Source organism: Vipera ursinii, assembly GCF_947247035.1.
Source record: "Vipera ursinii genome assembly, chromosome: 2".
Classification (NCBI taxonomy): domain Eukaryota; kingdom Metazoa; phylum Chordata; class Lepidosauria; order Squamata; family Viperidae; genus Vipera; species Vipera ursinii.
Window position 1 is genome coordinate 219,203,204 of NC_139513.1, and position 24,181 is coordinate 219,227,384.

At 38.2% G+C, this 24,181-nt stretch overlaps 1 protein-coding gene across 1 annotated transcript; it reads right to left on the bottom strand.

The window, feature by feature from the left end:
* Positions 1–1,384: 1,384 nt before the first annotated feature.
* LURAP1L (leucine rich adaptor protein 1 like) lies at positions 1,385–24,151 on the bottom strand (the record flags this gene model as incomplete). The annotated part of the gene is made up of 2 exons (XM_083351466.1): positions 1,385–1,978; positions 23,864–24,151. 2 exons carry the CDS (start codon positions 24,149–24,151, stop codon positions 1,601–1,603), a joined length of 666 nt encoding a protein of 221 aa, XP_083207592.1. The 3' UTR covers positions 1,385–1,600.
* Between the last annotated feature and the right edge of the window lie 30 nt (positions 24,152–24,181).

Sequence of the window (24,181 nt, forward strand, 5' to 3'; positions counted from 1 at the left end):
CCACCAATCACCACGAAATGCCCTTTTTTTTTGGGGGGGGGGAGTAATGGATTCTTCCTCTTTGTGACAGACTGAACTATTTTTCGTCCTATCACTGAAATATTGGATGAAAGTCCTACTTCAGATGCCTGCTTGCTTACTTCAAGGAGAAGTATATGAAACTGATTGTTCACTCCAGTCACAGGGACACTTTTTTCTCTCCTCCGAGTAATATGTTGCCATTTTGTTTTCTTCTAGGGCTCCATTTTTCACTGTAGTTGATTCTTTCTTGCCGCATTTAACTTGGATATAGACTACTGCCTTTCTGAAAAATTCCTCATTTTCATGGATGAGACTCAAGAGGGGTTAGACGTGCCTCTAGACCACAGGTCTGCAACCCGTGGCTCTGGAGCCGCATGTGGCTCTTTCAGCCATCTCCTGCGGCTCCCAATCATCTGCCATGTGCAGTCCAAAAAAAAAAAAAAGTGGGACTAAAAAAGTTCAACCAATCAATTCAAACATGCAGGGTAGGTGCATATCTCGCCTTGGCTCCACTATTCAGTCAAACCCTGTTCTGCGCATGCGCGCATGTACACACATGCGCACACATTTTTTGCGGCTCCCAGTTTTTCCTTTTGTGAGGGAACCGGTTCCGAGTGGCTCTTTCACTGTTTCAGGTTGCTGACCCCTGCTCTAGACCTTCCACCTTCTCCTTCACCAATCTAGAAATCTGATCAAGTCTATCCATGGATAAGCTGAATCTAATATTTTTGGCTGATTTGGGCACATAAAATTCTTGGTTGTAGATCAGAACATACAATATTCAGAATCTATCTATCTTGCTACTCAATTAAAACTTATTTTTCTACTCAACTTGACTCTACTAACCATGAATATACACACACACACACAAAAATTTTTTTCAACATTTCCACCACTTTTACTAGCCCAGCATCAGTAATTACAGACCCATTGAAGTTTCCAAACATCAGAGCTTTCCCATTATTATCAATGAAATATTTTCCTTGACAACTCCCAGCTGAGCTAGGAAAAGTTTTATATTTTTAATTATAACCATTCCTCTTTCTCCCAAATCCATTTCCCTTTTGAATCTTGGTGTTAGACTGTAAGCTTATGAGGAGGAAAGTTGCATTATTAATCTCTATAAGACACTTCGTATGCTTCTTTTGGTTGAATGCCCAAAATAAAAGGGGTTTAAATAATAATCACACCTGAAATTATCATCAGCCAACACTAAATCCAATCTTCAGATAATGGAAGTCTTTTATTGTCTGCGAGACGCAGAATTAAGTCAAAGTTCATTCATGCACTTAGGATTGCAGATAAATTTCCTTTATCTTTATTTTTTATATATAAAAAAGAAGTCAAATGGTATATTATAAAAAAGGAGAAAGAAATCACAATAAATTAAAATAACAAAAGGAGAGCAACCATCCAGGAGGAAAGGAAAATAAGATCTAGGAGCAGCAACGGAGAGAGAGGAGCAAATTTAAAGTACATTGTCTTTGCTAAAGGTGCTTTAAAAATGCTTACATCAAATAGCAGCATAGAGGAATCATAAATACAAGTGCACATGTGTCTCTCGTAGATCTTCATTTTATTAACCGAAACAGTAGTACTCATTGGATTCCATCTTGGGATGTTTATGTAGGGGCTGTGAGTCATCTATGAGAGAAGAGTCACTGAACTGGTCCACATCTGAAGGAGTCTGCTGGCCAGGGATATCATCCACCAAAGTGTCCAGGTAACTCCCCACTGATATCCCATCCAGTCCATCGCTACAGTCTTGCAAGCTGTTGTAGCTGCCTCTCAAGGAGGTCTCCTGGCTCCCCAACAAACTACAGAGGCTGCCACTCAAGCTGCTGCCCCTGCTGGTGATGGTTCCTTTTTCCTCGATTATCCACTTAATGGATTCAATGCTTTCATTGATGATCAGCAGCTGTCGCATCAGCTTGACATCGGCGGCCCGGAGATCAACCTGCAGCCACAAGGACAAACATCCAATTAGACCATTACCAGCATAGAAAAGGGTCACAAGACAATCCCTGTGGCTCTGTACCCCTGGTATGCCTGAAATGTCAAATGTGATACAAGATGCAACATACTGAATTGTATTAATTAGCCTGTTTTTTTGAGAATATATCAGCTGAATTCTCATTTAGCACAAGCAAAATGAGGCCAATCTTTCATGTGTGTTTCGTCAGCCTTTGGTTCCTCTGTAATTGCCTGAAAAATATATACTAATAGTTAAAATGCCCACTAAATGCTGGACTGTGCATAAAAATGCAGTCCATAAATCTTCATTACAGCTGAATGGGTTGGCAAGGACTGGTTTCAGCATCCTTTCCTATTATTTATTAAGCTACAATGTTGTACATGCTTATTTTGGAAGTAGCTCCCAACAGACTCATTGGGCTTATTTCAAAAGAGGCATCTGCATTGCATGGCATATTTTTGTTCTGCAGGGCTGCCGTACAGACTACAAAAATAAAATCCAGGAAAATAATTGTTTTGCTTAGGGAAATAGAGATATTATTAGTAAGGCAAACAACTATGGATAGAGACTATTACCTTGCTGGTCCTATCAGATTACTTTTATTTCCTGCTTGTTTTGGATTGGCATCTATATCCCCTAACCCTAATCCTAACCCTAACCCCCGCAAAAAAAACAGCAGACTAATTCTTAAACGTAATAATAAAAGTTTTGCATATGGATAAAAGCACAGTTGGTAATAACCTAGCTACTGAATCCTTATTATGCATATTTCCTTAAGTACTCTAAGATGATGATATGCATCCAGCAGTAAAGTTTATGTGCAAACAGACTTACAAACTGTTTCTTTCTTGTATAGAATGTATATTGAACTTCCAGTCAGTAATAATAGGTTGAAAAATCAATTGTTGATATTTTAGCCTTTGTGCATCAAGCTTTTCTGTTCAGTTCTTCCATTTGGGGAATAAAACTTAACTGTTTGATATACATTCATACCTTAACTGAACAGCACACCTAGCGTATATCTCTGTGTGATACAAAACCCAATAACTATGAATTTTGGAGGAAATAGTGTATTGTGCAGGAAACAGATATCTCTTTCCTCCCAAACAATTTATTTTAATTACTTTACCAAATATTAGCTGATAATTTGTGCCATTTAGCATACTAAATATGAATATGTATGTACTTATTCTTATTGATTAAAATAAAATGGAGGGCTTTAATTAAAATAAGACATTGAAAAACATTAGATCTCAAGTGAGAATATAAATACACAGAGCACTGGCATGCAGTGTATATGCATATATCTATGTGTATTTATACAAAATTAACAGTCATCCTCTGTTACCCAGCTAATCCATAGTAGTCAAATTGGATCCAACAGTCTCCATAGATTTGCTGATAGTTTAAGTGGTCATTTTTTGGGATGGAAGGTTTTAAATGGGGAAAATGAATAGTATGCATTGTGTAGTGTAGACTTTTATCCACCACTCTTAAGCCCTTTGTTTTTCAATATACGAATATAACATCTGCATTATTAGCTCACAATAAGCTGAAAAAAAATCCAGACTCTGAGGAAGTGAGTTCTTTATCTTGTTTTTGGCACATTTCCTTTTTTGCATATAATTCTTTCCATGGTTGTTCTACCCCAGCCATTCAAAATCTCAATTCTGTCCAAATATACTGCTTTACACATTGCCTTCTTTTTCAAATGATTATTCCAGTGGTTGTTTCCTGACCACCAACCAAGGAATTGGTGCATTCTTCTTCCTCTACAATTCTCACATCTGTTCCACTCGCCTCCATTCATCTTCATTTCTGCATTTTAAGAAGCCTCTGTAACTATTTCCCCCCTCATTTTTCATACCCCATCTTCAACCTCTGAAATCACCTGTCTTCATTCTTTTCTTTTTCATGATGCAACATTTTCAACCTTTCCTGGAAGACCTTGCCTCTCTTATAATTCAATCCTTAGGCTGTATCATAAACATATATCCTAAGAGGAAGATCCACTAAATGCACAGTGGTCATAGCTTTTCCACAATTTATATCCAAGCAGCCATCAAGGGATACAATCTGGTACAGATCTATAGGAAAGTTATGACTTGGCAGACTGGACACTGGTATTTCTATTAGGAGTGAGACACCTATATCATTCCCTCCTTTCTTTCAGTCCAGAAAGTTATTATTTAATCCATTCTGTATGAGCTGTGGTGGCACAGTGGTTAAATGCAGTATTGCAGGCTAACTCACTGCTGACTGCCAGCAGTTTGATCCTGTCTGGGTCAAGGTTGACTCAAGCTTTCCATCCTTCCGAGGTCAGTAAAATGAGGAACCAGATTGTTGGGGGAAATATGTTGACATGGTAAACCATTTAAAGAGGGCTGCAAAGTACTGTGAAGTGATATATAAGTCTAAGTGCTACTGGTATTGCTAAAGGGACGTTGCCTTTTATGAAGCTATCATGTTTTTAAAAAAAACAAACAAAAATCCTTCATATGTCACACAGATAAACAAACTGGGTGAACCTCAGAAACATCTTTGGGAATTGTTATAAAGACTAGCAACAGTTATAGTCATATCCTATTCTCATTCAGGAGTTAGCATTTGAACAGAAATTTAGAAAAATCATTATTTCAAACATTCCCTTAGCATTTCTGCTTTTAATTTGTTATGGCTTTTCCTGTACAGTAGAATAGTGCATGCACCACATCAAATCATGAAATAATTTCAGTTGTGTTGTAATAGCAACTCTTAACTACTATTCTAAACTGTCATTATTGCAAAAATGCAATGTTATTATAATGAAAGACTTAGGTACAATATCTATACTCATCCTTCTTAAACAGCAACGAGCAAATTGTGAACTTATTATCATCAAGCAGCCAAACCCAAAGGGCTATCATTATAACATTACAAAACTGCCCTTGGTATATTAGAGTAACAGGTAAATATCACAAGAATTTTTCCAAACATCAAATGAGTGGTAATAAAAACATTAATTAATTAGGAAGTATGACCATATAAATATCCCTATAGAATACTTACACCAACCTTTTACAACTCCCACCGACCTTGCAATGTGATAAAAAGTATACAGATCCTAACCCTAATCTGTGGCTGTTCAGATGTTGGTAAACTACAACACTCAGCATCTCATTTTTAGCTTTGGCAGCTGATAGTTGTGGTTAAATTCATCAATATATTTCATAGCAGTTTTCCAGTGCTGTACAATATTTTTTTACTACTTTGCATGGTTTAAATTGCTCCAGTAAGTTGTAGGTTGGAGCCAATATTGTGCAAAATATCAATACTCCATTCCCTGAACATCTTATTCAGGTTTTCAGTTATCTAAAATTTAATCATGTTCTAGTCTTACACTTTAAGCCAGCTTCTGAATGTTTCAGACCAGAAACACTTTTTCAACAAATAAAATAGAGACTAAATTATTTACAAAACTGTTCACATCAGAGCAACTGTAATTTTTTACTTTTGTTTTTGTCTACGTTTAGCCCTACTCTGCATATAACTAACAAAATCACTTGTAAATATATGGTCTTATGTTACATGTAAATGTAAAAGTTGTTAAAAGATAAATATGCCTATATTCCCAATGCAGTTGCCCAATTCTTTCTAGCAGACACACAGAAATCCTGGCATTACAACCAAGCTACTGAAAACAACTAAGTCAATGCAGAAGTTTTTCTTCATGTGGCTTGCGATGCATATGTTTGCTGTCTTTCCTATAAGAAAAAGCAGGATATTGCTGATTATGATTATTTTTCCCTGTTTTTCAAAACTAAAGAGCCTTGGTGGAGCCGTGGGCTAATGCCTCCTTAAGTAACACCAGCTGCCTGCAATTAGTGCAGGTTCGCATCCCACCAGGCTCAAGGTTGACTCAGCCTTCCATCCTTCCGAGGTAGGTAAAACGAGGACCCAGATTGTTGGGGGCAATTAAGCTGACTTTGTAATAATGCCGCTTGGGGGTGTGTGTGAAAGCCCTAATAAGCAGGCATATACATAGAATGAAGGCTACTGCTAAGCTTGTAAGCCGCCCTGAGTCTTCGGAGAAGGGCGGGATATAAATGGAATAAAAAAATAATAATGTAAGAATCTGCAAAGCAGATAGAAGGACTCTAAACATGCAAATGTCCTCATACTTGTCTCATTACCCATTATTCTTGAGTGCCATAAAGAAGCAACATGGTACACTTTCCTGGGCTTCTTGTGTTGTATGAGGTATGTCTTTCGTACCATCAGTGTAGGAGAAGAAGAAATACAATATGGATTTAAATATCTATGTAACCCAAACCTTTGTGTTATGACAAATGTCATGATATGGTGATTAACATGGGAATGGGAAAACCCAAGTTGAAACCCTTGCTCCCAACAAGTGCTGACTACGTGATGGAGTGCTGAATGACTCTCCTAGCTTAATTTGCAAAGTTGTTGTGAGAATAAAATAATGAGATAAGAATATATGTATTTTAAACTCTTGGAGGAAAGGAGAATAGGGATGAATGAATGGGAAAGAAAGAAAGAAAGAAAGAAAGAAAGAAAGAAAGAAAGAAAGAAAGAAAGAAAGGAAAGAGTAAGAAAGAAAGAAAGAAAGAGAAAAAAGAAAGAAAGAAAAAAAGAAAGAGAGAGAGAAAGAAAGAAAGAAAGAAAGAAAGAAAGAGAAAATACAGCACAAGATGATCCTATCTGAACAGAACTTCCGAGATCTAACCTATTTGTAGTCACCAGGTGCAGAAATGCCCACTTAGGCATAACTCATAATACTTGATACTTCAAACTGTAAAAAAATTGCTTGTTTCAGTCAGAATTCATTTCCCAGTGGTGAATCATTATATTAAACTACTGAAAAAACAGATGTTTTCTTTTAATGCATAACTGGAAAACATATTTAATGCTACCTTATACCCTTTCTTCTTTCTCGATTGTTACTTTATATTTACATCTGTAAAATGTAATAGAATTATTTCAGACAGGAATCTTTAATGCTACCATGATAACCAGGTTGAAAACATATTAGAGAATTCCCTAAAGTTTGTGTGGGTTATTTAAAAAAACAAAAACCCACAGCATTCTTTTTTGCCAACCCATAAATTATTGGTCAGCATCAAATCTATTTTAATGGAAACAAAAGCCCATTTATAGATTCCTTTTAAACAGGGTGGATAATAATTATTTTTTTAATTTAAAAAAAAATCAGATTTTTTTTATTTAAATTGGGTTTTTTAATTTTTATCAAATTTATTTTAATAAAATGCTTTTGGAGTAAAAATCTATCTAAATATAGTTTTCTATTTAATATACATTAATAATTTAGTTTATTCAGTATGAAATGGAGCTTGGTTATGTAGCATGAGGCTGTATATTCTGCAATATTTACATTTTTGGTAAACTCATTCAATGAATCTAAGATCTGCAAGCTGAGATAACGTGCACTGCACTGACCCGTTCACACAATGTCACAGTAACCATGAGACAAATCATAAAACAAAGTTCAGGAATATTCCTTTATCCTTTATTGTTTTTCAAATCTATGTACACTACAAACTGCATGATTGTTTGAAGAGAAATGCATCTGTACCAGGCTCTAAGTGTTTTAATTAAATAAAAGAATTTGAGTGGTTTTCCGACTATGTGTGATTAACCTATTAACCTAAAATCAGTTCTGATATCGCTGTTTTACTAACGTGACAGCTTATTATTCTGAATAGGAAACCTTCATTTTGTTTGCAAATAATAATATTAAAGATTCTACCTACCAGCAAGAATGAGTCCTTACATTTAAAGAGCACCTGTCATTTCAGATCCATCATGGCAGCGCTTGTTAGCGGGCATCCACTCACCTGCTGCCCATCACCTTGTGTCACTGGCACATCACCAGCCATCCCATTCAAGTGAATGGGACTGTCGGTGAGTCAACAGCGGGCCAGAGGAGGAGCCGCTATGGGATAGAGATGACAGCTGCTCTTTAAAAATTATGATTTAAATCAAGTTGATTTAAATCAAGCCTTTTTACTCGTGATTTAAATCGTGATTTAAATTGTCTTGATTTGAATCAAATCCACCCTGTTCTTAAATGGATATAATTTAGTTACATTATTATTTTATAAAGACAAAGCATGTTTTCAAGGCATATCCACAACTAGATTGTGTAAATTATAAGATGAACCAAACAAGTTAAATCCCTTTGAAATCCTATTTACTTTGTGAATACACTAAATTTAACATTTCTTTTCATTTTGCAGTTTAAATCCACTGGTTTTTAATTGATTAAAAATTGATTATTTTCATTTGTTTCACTATTTTAAGGTTGAATATGTAAATATACTTATATAACTGAAGAACTGACTTTCCATTTTTTATATGTGGTTTTATTATAAATTCTTTAACAACTTACAAAACCATAGCATCTGCAGAGTAACTAAGGTAAAAAGGAACATTTTACCACACAGCAGTAAACAAATTTTCAGATACAAATTTCATGAGCCAAGAAAAGCAGTTAGCTGATTCATCAATAATGCAACAGCACACTCTTGAAAAACACTTAAGAGATAAATTGCAATTTAATTTGCACTGGACCTTACTAGCACTTACTAGTTCTTGATACTTCATTAGAAGCAACAGAATACTAAAGACTTGAATATGTGAAATAATAAGGCTACATTTACATATATATATATATATATATTTATATGCTATTGTATTGCTTAGCATGATGGATATGTGCATAGCCTCAAATTCGTTGATCTTCACTTTCAATAGATTCATTAATCCATTATATATTGGTTTGCAATTCAATCCTTGTTCTCTTCATATGAGCAAATCAATTCAACTGCACCTTTTTGTTCATTCATTCCATATTTATTCCACTTCCAACCATTTATTCCTTATACTTCGTTTTTATCCTATATATTTTGTAAGAATCCATTTCCACTTTTCTGTTTCTCCTTATACATCCAACATCTATATAACAAAAAGGACTTCACATTTGCTTGATCTCTTTTAATCATTGTGTGTTCTCTTTGCAATTATCCTTCTCTTTGTATATTCATTATCTTTCTCGCACTCCCATTTCTTTGCACCAATCATTCTCTTATGCCTTTTTTTCTTACCCACTGCATTTTTCATTTCATTATTCTATAAGCATCATTATTTATACATCATTGGAACTTCATTCACTTCTGTGGCACTCTGTAATGTAAATCTTTTTATTTTGTTCCAAGGAACATCCACATATATTTGTCTTATGTTCACAAATTATAAATTATAAATCCTTTTATTCTAGATGAAAACTGAAAATAAAAATAATGGATATTTACAGTTGCCTTAAAAACAGATTTAAAAGATCTAAAATAGATTATGGTACAAATGCAAAGGTATTAGGAGCTGACCATCTTTGTCTCAAAACTACAAAACAGAAGGAAAACTATCAACTTAAACATGTAAGATTTACCTTGATTTACATCTTGAATGGTAAAATATCCTTAACAAAATACTGTCCTGAAATATTAGCACAAGGTTCTCTCTATATTTTAACAGTAAGAATGAAAGACATGTAAACTGTAAATCTTCCACTACTGTAATAGATTAACTGGCAATTCACAATGAAATTAATGTTCTTTATTTCTGCTGAGATGTGACACACATACAGAAGACTGAAGTTATATTCATCAAATGCAGTGCTTTTTTTTGTCATAGAACACACCGGAACAGAGTTCCAGCACCTTTTTTGACATTTTTTCCAAGTTTTAAAAGTAACTTTTGAAAATTTGATGTTTGGTTCCACATGGACTTGAATCACCTTGGCGAGTGTAGCAGATTGGCGGCAAAAATCATTAAAACGATGATTGTGGGCTGCTTGTGTGTCGAGTCTGATGCATGTGTACTTTGTCTGGGCTCATTGTCATGGCGCTGCTCAGCTTGTGGCACTGCTCGGCTTGTGATTGGTTGTGTGGTCATGTGCTGAGTGCTTACTGTGGGCAATGACTATTATGTTTTGTTACACAACTGATGTGTGTGGGTCTGTGTACAGTGATTGACTATGTACGAAAGGTAAATAATTGGTGAATTGAAAAACTTTTAATTTTTAGTGTAAAATTTACTATGAACATTTGCCTTAAAGGCAATAAATTAAATTTATGTTAAGAACTGAATATAATATTTTTTAATAAAAGATTAACAAGATGTTAGTTCCGGCACCTTTTTTTCTTACAAAAAAAACACTGATCAAATGTATTTCAGTTACAGTCAGGCACAGACAGAAAAATGTTCTGAGAAAATCAACATAGTAATTTATATTAACTAAGCATATCCAGCCATGATCTTACTAACTGATATAACACAACACCAAGCATGTATAAAGTGTTTATTTGTGTGTTGTGAGGGCGGGACATCTGTAAAATGTTTCAGACTTAATTCTGAAATAACTGTGTGAGAGAACCGGCTCAGGGACTTTGAAGTAATTGCTACTGATAGAAATGATTTCAGAAACAATCAAGGACTAATATTAGCTGATGAACTTGTATGTGCTTTGTTTTACTTGTTCAAATTCTGGAACAGAATCTATTATCACAACTAAAGGCAACAAGCCACCTTAGGGAATACAAGGAAAGGCAGACCATATAATGTAAACCTGTATTTTAGTACCCTACTTTATTTACCTTATTGCCCAAACTGTCTGGAGCAGCGTTTCTCAACTTTAGTGCTTTTAAGAAGTGTGGACCTCAACTCTCAGAATTCCCTAACTAGCATGAAGTCCATTCCTCTTAAAAAGGGTGATGGTTGAGAAACACTGGTTTGGACCATTCTTTTTGCTAATGGTAGGATGATCCACTCATATGAACTGGTCTTGTTATCCTCTTCCATCTCCTCCTCTGGCCATTTCCCACCTTTTTTTGCCAATTCTGCTTGATTTCTCTTATTTCTCCCACATTTCAGAAGACCATTCTACCATGACATGTCCACTTTTAGCAGAGATCACAGCAGCAAAAGAATACAACTGTCTCATGTCTCTGTATACAGGAAGAAAAGCAATGCTGATGTAGATATTTTACCATTCTCTCTCACACACTATTTCATAGGCTTCTCCTGCATGTTTCTACAAAGCCAGAAACATCATCAGCAACAAAACACATTTTACAATCTTGCAAAACCTTTTATTCAGGAGCTCAAATATAAGATTAAGAGCATCAGCATGACTGATTAAGATAACTAAGGACCTAATTGTGCTAGGAATATTAGTGATAAGCAGGAATTGCTTCTACCTTGAATGAGTGTAATGACATAATAACATGTAATATGACATTAAAGTAGATGTGCCACAATGAAAGGATATTATTGAACCTAAAAAAAAATTCTTTTCCCCTTTCATGGATACAGGGATGGATAAAGTCAAGTAGATTGGGACTCTCGCATCTATCCTGAGTTTCTATAGATGAATAGGCAAATATTGATAAATAAATGAGAGAGAAGGCTACATTTTAGGTGGTCCACATTTCTCATCGGAAGGAAGCAAACACTGTGATTAGAAAATTCCTACCACTGATTACTGATTACTGATAAAACAGATGTAAACATTTAGGCCAATGCCGAGTGATACCAGATCAGGGAAGAAAATTAAAAAATTTTTAGAATACATGCTACATATTGAACAAGACTGCACAATATAAAGTCAAGGGAGAGACTTTAAAAGTGTACATTACCCAGAGGAGTAAGAGGAAGAAGAGGAAGAGAAGGAGGAGAAGGAAAAGGAACAGGAGGAACATCTTAATTCTGCACATTCTTTTGTAATAAAAACAGACAGAGAGATAGCTATAGATATAAATGCAGGCAGACTAATAACATGATTGACAACATATTAACAATGAGGAAAACCATTTTTTGTTTGTACTTCAGACATGTCAAACACAAGGCCCGGGGGCCAGATCCGGCCCGCGAAGTGGTTTCATGTGGCCCGCGAAGCCATCCTGGAAACAGTGAGGGAACGGCCCCCACTGCCTTGGCCCTGGCCCAGAGACCCTCCTTCTGCCAGAGACCCCCAGATCTGTCCCACTCCTGCCCAGGCCCCCGTAGGCACCCTTGATGCGAACGATGTAGAGCTGGCCACGCCCACCCAGTAGGCCATACGCACTCTAGCCACGCCCACCCAGTAGGCCACACCCACCCAGGCCACACCCACCCGGCCCCCTGAGGGCAACCGCAATGCTGATGCGGCCCTCAATGAAATTGAGTTTGACACCCTTGTTGTACTTGAACTTGGATAGATACATGAGGATTCTGAGTTACCAATTCCTCTAAAACTAATTGGTTCATAGCCTGAACTTTTGGATTTTTCATCACGGAATATTGGGTCAGGAGAAATCTTACAAGTAAGATTTTAAGATATAAGGGGTTTTTTTTAGGCATACTACCCTTTCCTAACCTGTCCCCTGTCAAAGACATGGCTGAAGATAATGGGAGTTGCAGTCTAACCTATTTAATACCCCAGCTGAATGCAACATTTGCCTGGCCTTGACTACATTTGGAAACTAAACAGGGTTGGGCTTCTTTAGTATTTGGAATGGAAGATCATCAGGCAAATCTAGGTCACTCTATAGGATGGATTGGGAAATTAAAAAAAAAATATCCAGAAAGACTGAATTTGAAACCTTGCATGCAAGTCAATTCTGTATTAATGCCGAAAAAATTACATGGTAAGTTCATGAAGTGATCAGGATCTGGGATTTAGTTGAAGAACTCCCCTTTTTAAAGAACCTCCAGAGTGCCAATTTGGGAGCGGTAGATGTAATGTATACCAGCCCTTTGTTATTGTTTTGTGGGGAGGCTTATTTCTAGAACACATGGCTCAGAATTACCTACTAATCTTGTATGAGCTTGGAAGCTAACGGGCTTGGTTAGTAGCTGGATGGGAAATTACCAGGCTACGGGCTACAATAACCTTGAAATATATAAGGGCATATCATTTGTATAGGGTTGGTCTATGAAATCACCAAGTCTTGAATTCAATTTGGTGACTTGAATGGACTCATAGTACATATGGGAATAGTAGTAAAATTACTTGGAAATTTTGAACTTTAAAAAACATTTTAAAAGCTGCTAGGAAGTAAATAGTTCAGTTGCTGAAGAATCAGCAAAAACCTGCAATCAAATGGTCAAAATATTATCTTTTTAATAAATTTTCTGAAATTGCTCTAGACCGTTCTCAATTGTACAAGCTTGGATCATTGTTACTCCAACAACAATAATATGTAGCTGATATCATTCTCTTATGTTTGTTCCTATATCTGAAAAGCATTTTACTTCTACACAGCTATACCTCTTCTGCACTTAATACAGCTCTACTTTCCTGTTGCACAATATGGTGAAATATCTGGCCATAAAAATAAGAGACACTTTTCTGAACATGTGGTAGCTTCTGAGCATCCTCTTTCCTACAAGTGGGATATACACATACAGGTATACTGTATAAATTTTATATCCATCTGTATGGATGCCATATGTATTCCTGGTCTTGATATACATACAAGGGGTTTGGGATCTTATACTGAGAGCACTGAATTGTAACCTAAGGGCTATATTAGTGTGACCTGCTTGCAAAGAATTAATCATAGCAACTGTATTTAAATAAGTTGTTCTACAGCAGGGATAGAGTACTTCTGTACTTTCAAAAAGTTGGTTACCAATCCCCACAGCTTATCCTACAGTATATGATATTTGGGAAGGAAACAAAGAAACCATGGTTGAATATTAGAAGGATGCTTCAAATGTCTTCAGCTTCTGATTGACAGGTTACTTGGTTGTCTGCTTAGATCTTGGATGGACAATCGATTGTGCCTATACATTAAAGGTAAAGGTAAAGGTTCCCCCACACATGCGTGCTAGTCGTTTTCGACTCTAGGGGCCGGTGCTCATCTCCGTTTCAAAGCCGAAGAGCCAGCGCTTCTCTAAGGACGTCTCCATGGTCATGTGGCTGGCATGACTAGAAGCCAAAGGCGCACGGAACGCTGTTACCTTCCCACTGTAGTGGTCCCTATTTTTCTACTTGCATTTTTACGTGCTTTCAAACTGCTAGGTTGGCAGAAGCTGGGACGAGTAACAGGCGCTCACTCTGGGACGCAGGTAAGGATGCTGAGCTTGTTGATCAGAAGGTCGGTAGTTTGGCGGGTCGAATCCCAAGCGCCGTGTAACAGACTGAGCCTATACATTATGAGGTCCCAATTTTCTTTTCCAACTATGGGCCACTTTTCTATCCTATCCATCCCCATTTTGGCTCATTGACATTCACAGGCAAAAAATGTTGTCTGGCAGAATATATGTTAGTCCTCCGGCTGAGTTACACTATGGCATGAAAAAAAAATTGTACATGACAGGTTCACGTGAAAGGTATCACTGTCCTCTCCTGGCAATTCTTGGCAGTCCCCTTCCAAACTGGTAAAAATAATGTGCTGTGACAACAAAAATATTGTCCATCCAAGTTTAAATCTTTTTTCTTTAAATTCAATTATCAACTTGGCCAAATGTGTACTTGACAGATTTCCTGAATGTTTGGCCCATACTAAAGACCACGTTAAATAGTACCCCCTTACATTCAGTCTAAATTTATCTAAATATTATTTTCCTAGCATGTATTGAAAATGTGTAACTTGACAATAATAAACTTACAAGAGTAAAGTAGTTACATTGTTTGGAGCTTAACTTGCCAGCACGTGAAAACCAAAACTATCCTTTTCCTTTCCTTGAATAAATAGCAATTAAAGCATGTAGAGGAAATGTTCATATATTTAGCAAATGCATAATTGCTGACTATGAACTATTAAGCGCTCTTTCCTAAACTAAGTTTTAGATATAAAAATAGATAGCGGAGATTTTTTAAGGGAAAGGGGGGTGAGAACAATAATATTTGCTATGGTATATTTATTTACATTTAACATTTATTGTTCCCATCAAAGTATATATCCACCAAGTATTGAAAGCGCAGGCAATAAATGGGAGAGCTAGTTTTACATTATTAGCATAAAATTCTGTGCATTAAAAATAAATACAAATGATTTTATGCTGAGCCCAGAAAATTCATTTCCTTACAAAAAGAGAAGCAGTATGAAAATTGTAGGCTGAAGCTGTTCTATGATCCAGGATATAGTTTGGCAAGGACTATACATAAAGAACATTAATTAAGTAATAGTACAGTATTAGATTGTTTTCAAAGCCTTCAATGTCAACAGGCAAATTAGAAGCTTGCTGCTTAAGATTTTTATCAACCCCTCCTGTGTATATTCCCCGGTCACAGAAGCATTGTTGGTTGATACTATCCCTGAGGTCTTTTTCGTAGTAGCATCCTGATTGCAAAACAACTTCCTGAGATGAAATTGGCTCTTTTATGTGTTTTAGAGAGCAAAGTTTGCTTTGCTTTGTTAGATATTATTTTAACAATGCCCCGAGATTGCTTATCTTACTCTATGCAGCATTAGATTGCACAGTAAACTATTACTAATGGAAGAGAGTATATGTAGCTTGGGGATGAGTCTTTGATGCTCTCTGAGCTCTGTTGTTTGGTTTCATTACCCAACTAGGTAATATAGTGCAGTGGTCCCCAACCTTTTGGGCAACAGGGACCGGTTCTGTGGAGAAATGTTTTTCCACGGACCGGAGAGTGTGAGGTTTTGTGTGCTGCCTGCATCCCACGGAGGGGGCTCTACTTGTTTGTGCAGACCGGTTGCTGGCATGCCTTGGCCCGGTACCGGTCCATAGACCGGAGGTTGGGGACCCCTGACATAGTGCACTGATGATGTTCCTTAGTGGGGTAATGAAATGTCTGCAAGCAAACAGAGAGCACCAAGGATTCCATTGTAACAGTATCAGATTGTTTAAAAAAACTTCGGATGTCAACAGGGAAATTAGAAGCTTACTACTGAAGATATTTATCAGACCTCTTGTATATATTCACCAGCCACAAAAGCGTTGTTGGTTGGTTGATTAGTTTTTTTATGTGTTTTAGCAAGCAAAGATTGCTTTGCTTTCTTAAGATTTTTATTTTAACTATGCCCCGAGATTGTTTATCTTATTCTATAGAATTCTTTGTAATATATATCTTAGGTTGGGTTTTATGAATGATATTGCAACAGTGTTCATTGTTAGTATACAATGAATGCTGTGCATATTTCAATGGTATTTACATTGCATATTATTTTAAGCACCTGTTAGGAAAGAGTCCATATAAGGAAGCCAATCAAAATTTCTACAAAACAGAGTTACAGTATCTGGCAGTTTTCCTAAACCTGGTATACTCCCAGTATTGTATTATATTGCATTATATTATCACAGTATATTATATTGATTTATTGCTGAAACTCCCCAAATTCTCAACAAGTATGTTGCTCTGGAGGAAAGAGAAGAGCACATGTCCTTCACATTTCTTTATTTAATAGACCTGTCGGTTCTTTTAGAAGTGGTACTAGCCAGTATGGCTGCCACCTATGTTTCTTCTTTTACCTACTAACACCTTACTTAGGATATATTTTGTTCCCTAGTAGCTTTCTTGACTATCTTGCAACCCCCACCAAGTATCAGATAACTGGAGAAGGCAGACCCTCAAATAATTTAAGCTGGAAGTAATAATCGAAGTCTGTACTTTTCTCTGCCCCTTTGCTATTACATCTGCTCTAATTTTCTTCCATCACAGACCCACCTTTTTCCCCACACAATACATACAGAGGAGAGAAAGGCAGAATCACAGATTTGTAGGAAATCATTCATATCGTCACGTTCGGTACAAATATATCCAATATATACCACATTCCATTTCTGCGGCACCACTTTTCCTACAGCCCTGCTAATAGAGAAGAAAAGATAAAGGGACAGTCCTGAGTCAGCTTCAACTCCTGATAATTATATTATGCAAAAGGGACGCGGTGGCTCAGTGGGTTAGGACGCTGAGCTTGTTGATCAGAAGGTCGGCAGTTTGGCGGGTCAAATCCCGAGTGCCGCATAACAGAGTGAGCGCCTGTTACTCGTCCCAGCTTCTGCCAACCTAGCAGTTCGAAAGCACGTAAAAATGTAAGTAGAAAAATAGGGACCACTACGGTGGGAAGGTAACAGCGTTCCGTGCGCCTTTGGCGTCTAGCCATGCCGGCCACGACTATGGAGACGTCCTCGGACAAGCACTGGCTCTTCGGCTTTGAAACGGAGATGAGCACCGGCCCTGTGAGTTGGAAATGACTAGCACGCACGTGCGGGGGAACCTTTACCTTTAATTATGCAAAGCCAAGGTATGGAAGTGATTTGCCATTTGTCTTCTTCTAAGACGTTATTCAAGTTCAATTTACAAGTCTAGATTAGAATTTAGTCTACCTTTGGTGGCCTCTCACTCAAGTACTAACCAGGCTAAATCCTTCTTAGCTTCCAAGTTGTTGAATTAAACAAGCTAAAGCGGTATACAGTAGCTATAGAGAGCTAGTTTGTTCTAGTGGTTAAGGCACTAGGTTAGAAACCAGGAGACTGTGAGTTCTAGTCCTGCCTTAGGCATGAAAGTTTTGGGTGACTTTGGGCCAGTCATTCTCTCTCTCAGCCCAACACAATTCACAGGGTTGCTGTTGTGGGGAAATAGGAAGGAAAGAGTATTAGATAGGCTTGCAACAATATTTATAAAAAGTGGGATTAAAAAAACCTAAAAATAAAAAAAAGGTCAGAAAATGTTAGCTAGGTGCTACTACCAGGCAAAAATGAGAAAAAAAATATTGCATTCTTGATGATTTCATAGTCAAGATCATGTGATTTTTTTTGGTAACAGTATAGAAAGTATTGTGTTGTATTCTTGTGGAATGCTTTTTCAAGCAACAAGATTGGTTTGATATCCAAGTATTAATATTGCCTCGCTTATTTTGTTAAGATCAGACAATATCGATGGTGCTTACCTATATTTCTAGGTAAGAAATATACCTTCTTAAAGAATGAAAGTAAGTCAGTAGAAAGAAGTGACCCCCCTTCAATTTTAAATTTCCATTACCTGCAACCTTCTGAATAGACTTTAGCTATGAAAATAGCCATGGTTGCAGTATAATTTGCTTGCTCTTAAAAGCACCTTGGCCAGCAGGGAATCAAGTATAGTATATTAAAAAGGGGAGCACACAGGCTTATTCTAGCCAATAATGGACTTGATGCCCTCTTCTCAAAAAGCCACATTATGTCAAATTTATTTCTGGCTGAATATCCCTGCTTCCTCAATTATCCTAATCATTGAAATACCTATTTTCCTGGTGGAGATTGCATAAATTCAGTTTGTCATTATTAGGGCTTTCAGGCCATGGGTCAGAGGAAAACAGTACTATAAACTGACCAACGCAGCAGAATACTACATACATATTTTAATGTATATAAAATACAAAGTTAGTGATAAGACTATGCAAATGCCCTTGCATCTGTCTGCTTCTTCCAGCAGCAGCAGCAGCAGCAGCAGGGGCCAAGACAAAATTCATTTTATATTTATTTACATTTAAGAAAAATAAATAAATAAATATGGTTTAATGTTCAGTTCCTATTCAATCAGGTATTTAATAATCTCAATTTTCTATTTCATTAAACTGGTCAATCTATTGATAAATTTTGAAGGGCCAAGGGGCCCTTAGGTTGTCTATACTTATTTTACCTTGTCATGCTGGTTAAATCTAATAATTTGACATCAGGTGCAGAGGTCTTGCAAGAACATAAGTGAGAGACTAGATGAGGAGACCTGAACTCATTGGTAGCTTCACACCGCAATGAACAAGGACATGCATTCAATTTTGCAGCTACTACAATTGTTGGCTCAGCAGGGACAAAAATAGCCAGAGAAATAATTGAAGCTTGGGAAACAGGCACCCTGGGTCAGTCAACAGGAGAGCTGATTTACTTATTAGGTACTTAGGAGCTGAGAGCACAGTGGCACAAGGAAACAACAATCAACAACTTAATAGCCAGCCACCAACACCCTAATTAACAGGTAAAAGCTATACATAACCAGGCACCATACAAGCACAGTTGGTATACAGTAATAGCCCAGTGCACATATTTTGGAAGGAGAAAAATTCCCTAATAATGAACTCCAGCATGAACCCAAAAGCTTGGAAGAATAAACCTTTGGTCCTGGTGACCGACTCAGTCACCTGTTGCACAAGTGTCTGGGATGATTGTATTCCAGCAAAGATTTGAGAATGTTGAGTGCTCTTGCCAATCCTACTGTATATATTCCCGGGGAATTCTGGGAGTTGAAGTCCACAATTCTTAAAGTTGCCAAGTTTGAGGACCCCTGGGGCAAGGTATCATCAGTATGCTAATGATAATAATATATCTCCACCCATAACAATTTAAGTGATGCCATGAACGTCTTGCTCTAGTATCTGGAAGTTGTGAAGAGATGGGAAACAACAGTCTTCAGCTGAACCCTGGCAAGTGAGTAGCTTGGGTTGTGGGCCCACCGGCTCCAGGCTTTGCCATCTTTGTTGCTGGATGGGACTGCATTATCCCAGATTGACCCAGTGCACAATCTGAGGGTCTTCCTAAACTCATAACTCCTTTTCACAAAGCAGGCAGTAGCCATGGCAAGGAAGGCCTTTTTATAGCTTTATCTGCTGCACTGGTTGTGCTCTTTGCTGCATCAGCAAGCTCTATTTACAGTCACCCATACCCTGGTCACCTCCATATTGAACTACTGCAATGAGCTCTACATGGGGCTGCCCTTGAAGAATATCCAGAAGGTTTAGAGGGTAAAGAATGCAACAGTGCAGACGTTTATGTATACCTATTATATTTCTGCTTCACAAACTACATTAGCTGTCAGTTTGCTTCCAGGTCCAATTCAAGGTGCTGGTTTTAAATTTTAAAGCCTTTCACGGCATGGAACTGGGTTATATGCTTTATGGAGCATTCTTCCCCTCAAAATTAATTTTAATTTAATTTTTTAATTTATTAATATTTCTATACCGCCCTTCTCCCGAAGGACTCAGGGCGGTGTACAGGGCAAGAATAAAATACAAAATTAGATTGGCTCCATCCTTTTTGATAATTTGTAAAGCTCTGAAGGTTTGGCTGTTGTCAGGCCTAAAGCTCCCTGGCAATTTGCTACTTGTTCAGATAGTTCCATTGTTCAGCTGGCCATTTTAAACCTCCCTCTCTTGTGGTTTCTATCTGTCATTATTATCATATGCGTTAATATGGTTTTTCATATTGTATAATGTTTTCATTTTTTGTTTTTATCTGATTGTGATTCACCACTCAGAGTCACCTTTGGTGAGATGGCAGGTTATATAATCTGATAAATAAACAAAAGGGGTCTCAATGTTTTTCAATATTTAATTGCAGTGAGGTCTGGAAATCTATTTTCACAAAGAGGTGATGAAAATGGTAGCAAGGCCTTTCATTGCCTTTTCACCAAAAGTTGTATTCTTTGTGAACTTTCATCCAAAATTCTTCTGGTGTGTTTTCCCAGCTGTTTCAATTTGACATCTGAGATGATATCTGCCAACATCTCTTCATTATTAGACAAGCTAGAATATGGTGGTAAGAAAAACTGAATCCCAGAAAGGTTTACCAAGCAGCTTCTAGTTGTTCTGGAAATCCTGTGATGTTGAAAAAGCACCACAATATGTGGTGGACAACCTCATGCTGTATTCCCTTGGGATAATCTGTAGGAGGATGCTTGTCAACAAAGGTGGAGCTGAAACACATGGATGAGACCAATTATTGTCTCTTTTTCAAATATTCCCTTTTATGTCTCTCATATCTTCTTCCTTTATTCTTCCTCCCAGTGTACAAGTGACCGGACTGCAGGGAATATAAATCCTTCCATTCCCTACCATCCAGTCAGAGCTGAAGAAGCTTCTTGGATGAGAAGGGAAACGTCTTCAAAGAAAAACAAGAAAGTCCAGTTGCCTCTTGAAAAAGCATCTTTGGGACAACCATGACCTGGATGACTGAGAATCTCCATAGATACCTACTTGGGTAATGAAACCTCTGCAAGCAAACAACCAAACATTCTACTATATTTCACATTCAAGGAAGTTTAACTAGTTGATTGAAATATACTTTTAAGACTTACTTCTGATATTGCACAAACTCCCATTTATTGGATTTGCTAGACAAAAACAAAAGAAGGAAAAAAACTAAGATGGAGATAGGACACAATGAGAAGGAAGTTGAGGACAGAAATCTCAAATCAACGTTGTGGTCCTGGTCTCTCAGGATTTTCAAAAGCATCTAGCCCTGTCATCTAAAAATAGAGGGATCATTGAAGTGAATTTAGTCCTAGTATTTCGTACAAGTCCCCAAATTACCGGTAAATACCTCTGATGAATATATGTCCACCTATCCAGGATCTGTGTGAAAAAAGGCAGTAGTGTAAAGGGAAGCCTAGTCCTTTCCTAGGTAACAGCTATAAGATAGTAAAATGGAACAGCTCAAACTCTACTCACGTTATAATAATAATAATAAGTTGGAAGGGACCTTAGAGGTCATCTAGTCCAACCCCCTGCTCAGGCAGGAAACCCTATACCATTTCAGGCAAATGGCTGTCCAGTCTCTTCTTAAAAACCTCCAGTGTTGGAGCATTCACCACCTCTGGAGGCAGGTTGTTCCACTGGTTAATTGTTCTAACTGTCAGGAAGTTTCTCCTTAGTTCACATTATACAGTATAACTTCTGTAAGTATGAAATGTATCTTTAAAAGGATATGTCTGGGAACCGTGTATATTGTGTAATGCTACTTTGGCAACTGCTTCCCTGATACTGCCACTCGACAGTTATGATTGCATCTAAAGACAAAGAACAGCATCTTTAGAGTAGAGAAGGTGCCTCAGATGCAGTCTTCGGATGCTCTTTTTAGCAGCACGTGGACAAACAGATTTACAAACATAGTAATCCTGAATTATCTGAACCAGGAGAGATGGCTTCGCTAAACCACATCACTAATTTATCTTCCTTGGCATCTAAGCCATAGGTCAAGGGTGGTAAGTTTCAGCACATTCAATTCCATTTTTCGGTCTTTGTAAAAAGGGCAAAGGAGATCAGGAGAGTGGCCAAACTGGTGCCGTTGGGATGGACACGATTGTCAGCAACTAATTTAAGAAAGGAGCAGTCGGAGCAGGCCAAGGCTCTAAATTAATTCACCAACAGTCTTTCTAGCAAGACTTTTCTTTTCTTTTGAGTGCTGCTATTGCCGCCTGCAATTTTGAGAGTTTGCTGAACCTGAGAGTGGAGACCGAGAAGGAATCCCCATCTAAAACTTTGATATTATAAATGGGGACTAGCCCCATTACGTGGCTGGTTGTTTTGAATTCCATAGAAGAAAAGCGGCACTGTACATCTTGAATAGTTCTGAAAAAAAATATAATTTGCTTCAAAACGATACTATGTGAAATGAAGTACTAGCGTGAGACAGTTTTTCATGTTTGTTTGCTTTGTGGATAGAGTTAAAAGGAGAAGAGGTGCATCTGATTATGTATTGCAATTCTATTTTTCCTAACAAAAGTATATACCCTTTACCGCAGGTACCATGAAATACTTAAATCAATATATAGAACTATGGGTCTACAGAGTTAAGATTATGAGCAATACACTAAGTACAATGATCGATTGATATAAATTTCCTGGGTTCAAGAATCCTAGGGTGTACATGATTCCAGCGGGTCAATTGCATATACTCTGCATGTGCCTAGTGGCATCTTTCCTTAAAGTGGCATTAAAAATGTTCTAGGAACTAGCCATGGTCCTGAGAAAAAAAATTCAGGGTACAAGCTAAAGCTTTGAAAGAATCCCAAGGAATGGAGTGGTGTGCATTAAGGAGATAAACAACTGAATTTTAAGCAAAGATGAATCCACGTGGTAGACAGCCCTTCAGCTAAGAAATGTTTAATTTACCAAAATAATCCTCCTGTATTTGTGACCCCTGAGTAGGTACGATCAGAAATGTGCAAACACTTCATTAGGAAGTATTCCTTATTTTCAAGTTATTTAATTAATAAAGCAGCGTCTTCTTTTTAAAATTAAAGAGGGCTCGGTACCTTACTGGATACTGAGAGAAAACAGAGTTCAAACACTTACAAGTTGGACGTTTACTCGTTTACTCCGGTAACTTGTAACATGCAAGAGAAATTGCTCACACAAGCACACCCACGAGTTGGGTTACAACCCGCCTTCCAGTCTTTTAAAGCAAGACTGGACACATGGCAGTCGAAAGAGTATGTGCTCTGGGTCCATATGAAACAACATGCCCATTACCCACCTTTGGAGTCCAGTCCATCAGTTTACCTGGACCTGTTTTGAGGACAGGTGATTGAGGAAAAAGGGTAAGTAAGGAAACTCACCTAAAACATACTCTCAGAGGAGTTAAGAAGGCAGGAGACAATAAGTATCTCAATAAAGTATTCTTGTTTTGAAAGCTGGATCTCAGCTTCAGATTTCCCTCGGAGCCGACGAGAATTCGGTCTTTCCTTTCCTGCACTTGTACCATGCTCAGGAACAATTTTTATTTCGCGGCATTTCAAATCACAACGCAGGCGCGCGCGCGCACACACACATGCACACACACACACGCACACACACACACACACACACACACAACTCTCTGTCCTGCTTTAAACAGCCCTAATCACTTCTGGGCCCATCTGGCGTCCTTGGCCTCCCTCCAAAGTTTATTCTCGCTCTCAATTTCTCTTGGAGAAGGGGGCAAAGCCATTCCCGGCCCCCTGCCTTTGATGGGTCTCCCCTCAGGAAAAAACGCCGGCCAAATGGAGGAGCCGCGCTCCAAACGGAGCAGTAGCGCCCAGTGGTCAGATCCGGCGCTGCCTGCCTGGTTGTTGGCAAGGCGAGGGCTGGGATGAATACTCACCATTTCTTGCCTGAGGAGGTGAAGTTTGGTCTCCAGTCTTTCCAGCGCGCTGGAGCCGCCGCCGCCGCCGCCGCCGCCGCCGCCGCCATCGACCATGGCGGCTCGGGGGGGCCGAGCAGTGGTGAAGCCGGCGACGCCAGGCCCGCCGCCGGGCTGCTCCCGGTCCTTTTCCCTGTCGCGGCTGACGGCGGGCTCCTCCCCGCGCAAGGAGCGCGCCAGGCTCTCGGGGACTTTGCGCCCCAGCTTGAGCTCGACGTCCCGCAGGTCGGGCGAGGCGCAATCGTCCATGGCTTTAAGGGGCGAAGGCGGCTTTTCGGA